Source organism: Brassica oleracea, chromosome C4, assembly GCF_000695525.1.
Source record: "Brassica oleracea var. oleracea cultivar TO1000 chromosome C4, BOL, whole genome shotgun sequence".
Taxonomy (NCBI): Eukaryota; Viridiplantae; Streptophyta; class Magnoliopsida; order Brassicales; family Brassicaceae; genus Brassica; species Brassica oleracea.
The window spans coordinates 48,306,680-48,310,581 of NC_027751.1; the positions used below are offsets into that span (position 1 = coordinate 48,306,680).

At 34.8% G+C, this 3,902-nt stretch overlaps 1 protein-coding gene across 1 annotated transcript; it reads left to right on the top strand.

Moving 5' to 3' along the window:
* The first annotated feature begins 1,226 nt into the window (after positions 1-1,226).
* LOC106339101 lies at positions 1,227-1,874 on the top strand. Its single transcript, XM_013777917.1, is given in 4 exon segments — positions 1,227-1,483; positions 1,485-1,570; positions 1,573-1,754; positions 1,857-1,874. Coding segments are annotated over 4 exon segments (543 nt in total).
* The last annotated feature ends 2,028 nt before the right edge of the window (positions 1,875-3,902 follow it).

Sequence of the window (3,902 nt, forward strand, 5' to 3'; positions counted from 1 at the left end):
CGTCCTTAGAGTCTTTAGCTTCCGGCCAAACTCTCCTTCCACGGTAACCTTGAATTCTTGAAATCTTTGAAATACTTCTGATTTTTCCTTCACAAAGTATACCCAGGTGTACCGTGAGAAATCATCTACGAACAACAACATGTAGCGAAACCCGAAATAGGAGGATGTTCTTGTTGGACCCATCAAATCACCATGGACCTTTTCCAATGGACCGTTGCACCTTGAGGTTGAATGATCAAATGGAAGTCTATGTGACTTTCCATATTGACAACCTTCACAAATTTTTCCTCCATCTTGAATCTTCAATTTTGGAAGCCCATGAACCAAATCTTTATTCACCATGACCTTAAGCTTGGTCATATTTATATGGCCAAGTCTAGCATGCCAGATGGAAGCATTGTCATTCGTACTCATCTTCTCCACATAGGCGTGTGAGGCCGATAAAACATATAAATCTTTGACGCGTGCTCCAGTGTGAACAACATCCGCCTTTAATTCTTTAATATTCCTTAAGAACTTAACGTCTCTTGGGCCAAATAGAACATAATTACCTGAGTCGACCGCATTCACCACCGAAAGAAGATTCTTCTTTACTCCAGGGACATGGTACACATTCTTGAGGGTGATCGGTTCTTCATCATCTCCTTTAATGACAACAGTCCCTTCTTTCTCAACTCGATGGATTGAATTATCAGCGGTAATAATGGCTTCTTTCCCGTCATGACGTTGAAGACTAGAAAATAACTTCTCATCTCCGGTAATATGATGGCTACAACCCGAGTCTACAATCCAATCATTTCTCAAGTTTTTAGTTGTGGGTGTACCTGGATGTGTAGCCTCCACCGTGAAACATTTCCCCCATTCTTCATCTTCCGTATGACTTTTTGACTCCACCATATTTGTTTCCTTCAACTTGACTCGACAATCCCTTTTGAAATGCCCAAGCTTTCCACACCGATAGCACTTGAACTTTTTCTTATCCATAGAAGATCCTTCACTTCCATCATTGTGTCTTGAACCTCCATCTTTGTTTTTCGCCTTGAAGCTTTGTTGTCTCCGAGCTACAAAGGCGCTTCCCGAGTCATCATTGATTTTGACTCCTGACATTTGCATTACTTCTTTCTGAAGTAACAAATTGATGCTTTCGTGTTAGTAAACTAACACGAACAAAGATTTAAGAACAAAAGAAATCTATTGTTAATTTGTTTTACTCATGAGAAGAGAAAATGTCTTCTACATTTTTTCTAGGCCATACGCACAAACTTACACTTCCTTTCTCTAATTTTACCTCCACAGATAAACCAACTCTTAGATCTCAAAACCCTTTTCTTAGTTTCCCCTCCAATGGCAGTCAAAGCGGCCGTTTATTCATCAGATTACCAATCATGATGGCTAAATCAAATAGCAAAAGTGAATATAAAGGTGATAAAAAACTCTTAAAGCCGTTAAAAATGGTGGCGGGAGCATCCCTTGCACTTGCTTGCAAGTATCTTTGGATTTAAGATAAATAATATGAACTATACTGCGGCAGCTGCTGCGCATCCAAGCGCCGCGGACATGATCATATCCGGAAACCAACTGCAGCCTTATCAGCGTCTTTCGGAATGAATCCTTTGCCGGCAAAGTACACATTGCAGTCTCTCTTTGAAGTGAGCTCGATGCTTGCTTCCGCTAAACCCATTCCTTCTCAAAGACCATTCAATCTTCACAAACATCCTTCTTTGCCTTCGAAGGAAGATATTGATTCCATCAAGGTACAGTTTGCAAATTTCAAAATCAAGGTACAGTTTGCAAATTTCAAAATTCAAAAGGACGATTTTTCTATTTTATCTTTCTTATTACCCCAAAAAACATAGGAGATTAGCCAAATATAACTCACAACTTGATTTTAAATACAAAACTATACTCAAACTTGAATCAAATGCAAAATTAACCTAAAAGCCTTATGAAATTACAGCCAACTCTTTGTGACCAAACAAAAAAACAGAAGCCATTTTTACGAATATAGCCCCATTAATTCGTCTGAGTCGCCTGAGTCGTCTGAGATGCTAGAAGTATTCTAGACGACTTCCAAGTAAGTCTTCTGGTGTAACTGATCTTAAAAATAATTTATAAATTTTTTAAAAAATATTTTGATAAGCGAAAAATTAAAATCATGTAATTATAAACAGTTTTAAGTGATATAAATTAAAATATAACAAAACGGAATTGTTTTCAACATAGATGAGTGTAGGTAGTGAATCATGGTATTCTTTGGTCTAGGTTTGACAACATATGTTGTAGTATTGTATGTATTCTTAGGGTTAGATTTTGGAAAGCTTGAATGTTTTTTTGAAAAATTAATTTTTTACCTATAAGTGTTTATTTTTGTGTATAGTAAACACTTTTGAAGTTTAATTTGATTTTATGAAGTGTTTAGTTAGTTAATTAAGTTTAGGGGTTATGTTTAGGGTCTAGACGACGTTTGGTGAATAATTTAAGCTGGACGACGTCCAAATATTCCTGCCTAAAATTTTTTAAAAAATTATTTTTCCGCTTAAATAATTTAAACTAGACTACTTACTTGTAAGTCGTCTGGAAAGTCTTCTAGTTTAGTTTTCCGCTAAAAAAATTTTAAATCCCCGCTAAAAATATTAAAGTCTTCTGGGTTACTTACAAGTAAGTCGTCTAGGAAGTCGTCTGAATCAAAAATATTTCAACCTAATTGGATTTTTTGTCTCCCTATATAAAAAAAAATTTACACATTTTCTCTCCTTTCAAATGGCTGCAACAAAAATGTAATGTTCATCATCTAAAACTCTTCAATCTCTCTCTAATCTCTTTCAACTTATAAACACTAAGATTTATATCAATTTATTGTTTTTATCTAATGTCTTTCTCACTAATTTATCTTTTTTTGCAGGTTTTTCATCACATGATTCTCATCTTCCACTCATTTAAAGGTAGATCTATCAATTTTAGATATGTATTTTTCTGTGTTCTATAAAGGTAGATTTATCTAATCTTCCACTCATTTTCTCTGTTTTTAAGCCATTTGATCGTTTTTGGATATGCATGTTTTTCAGATCTGGATTTGGATATGCGGATTTTTCAGATCTGGAAGACTTCTGGAACGACTTATCTGTTAGTCGTCTAAAATATAATGCGCTAGACGACTTCCAGGAAGTTTTCCAAACGTCCAGACGACTTCCTGGAAGTCTTCTGACGAAGTCTCCCTTTTATAACAAATCTGAGCGTTTTGGTAAGTTTTCATGTCTGATTTTTTTTCATTTGGTAGCTTCCTGTTGTATAAAGGTCTTACTATTTTTCCAAAACTAAAACTCTCCAAACCCACTCTAATCTCTTTGACTTGAAAACACCAAACTTTATATGAATTTTTCAGTTTTATCTCATGTCTTTCTCACTAATCTATCTTTTTTTTGTAGGTTTTTAATTAGATGGTTCTCATCTTCCACTCATTTAAAGGTAGATCTATTAATTTTAGATATGTATTTTTGTGTGTTCTATAAAGGTAGATTTATCTATTCTTCCGCTCATTTTCTCTGTTTTTAAGCAATTTGAACGTTTTTTGATATGCATGTTTTTCAGATTTGGATTTGATATGCAGATTTTTTTCAGATATGGAAGACTTCTGGGACGACTTACCTTTTAGTCATCTAAAATATAATGCGCTAGACGACTTCCAGGAAGTCTTCCAGACGACTTCCAAGAAGTCTTCTAACGAAGTCTCCATTTAATAACATATCTGAGCGTTTTGGTAAGTTTTTATTTCTGATTTTTCTTCATTTGGTAACTTCTTGTTGTATAAAGTTCTTACTTTTTTTTCCAAACTAAAACTCTCCAAACCCACTCTAATCTCTTTGACTTGAAAACACCAAACTTTATATGAATTTTTCAGTTTT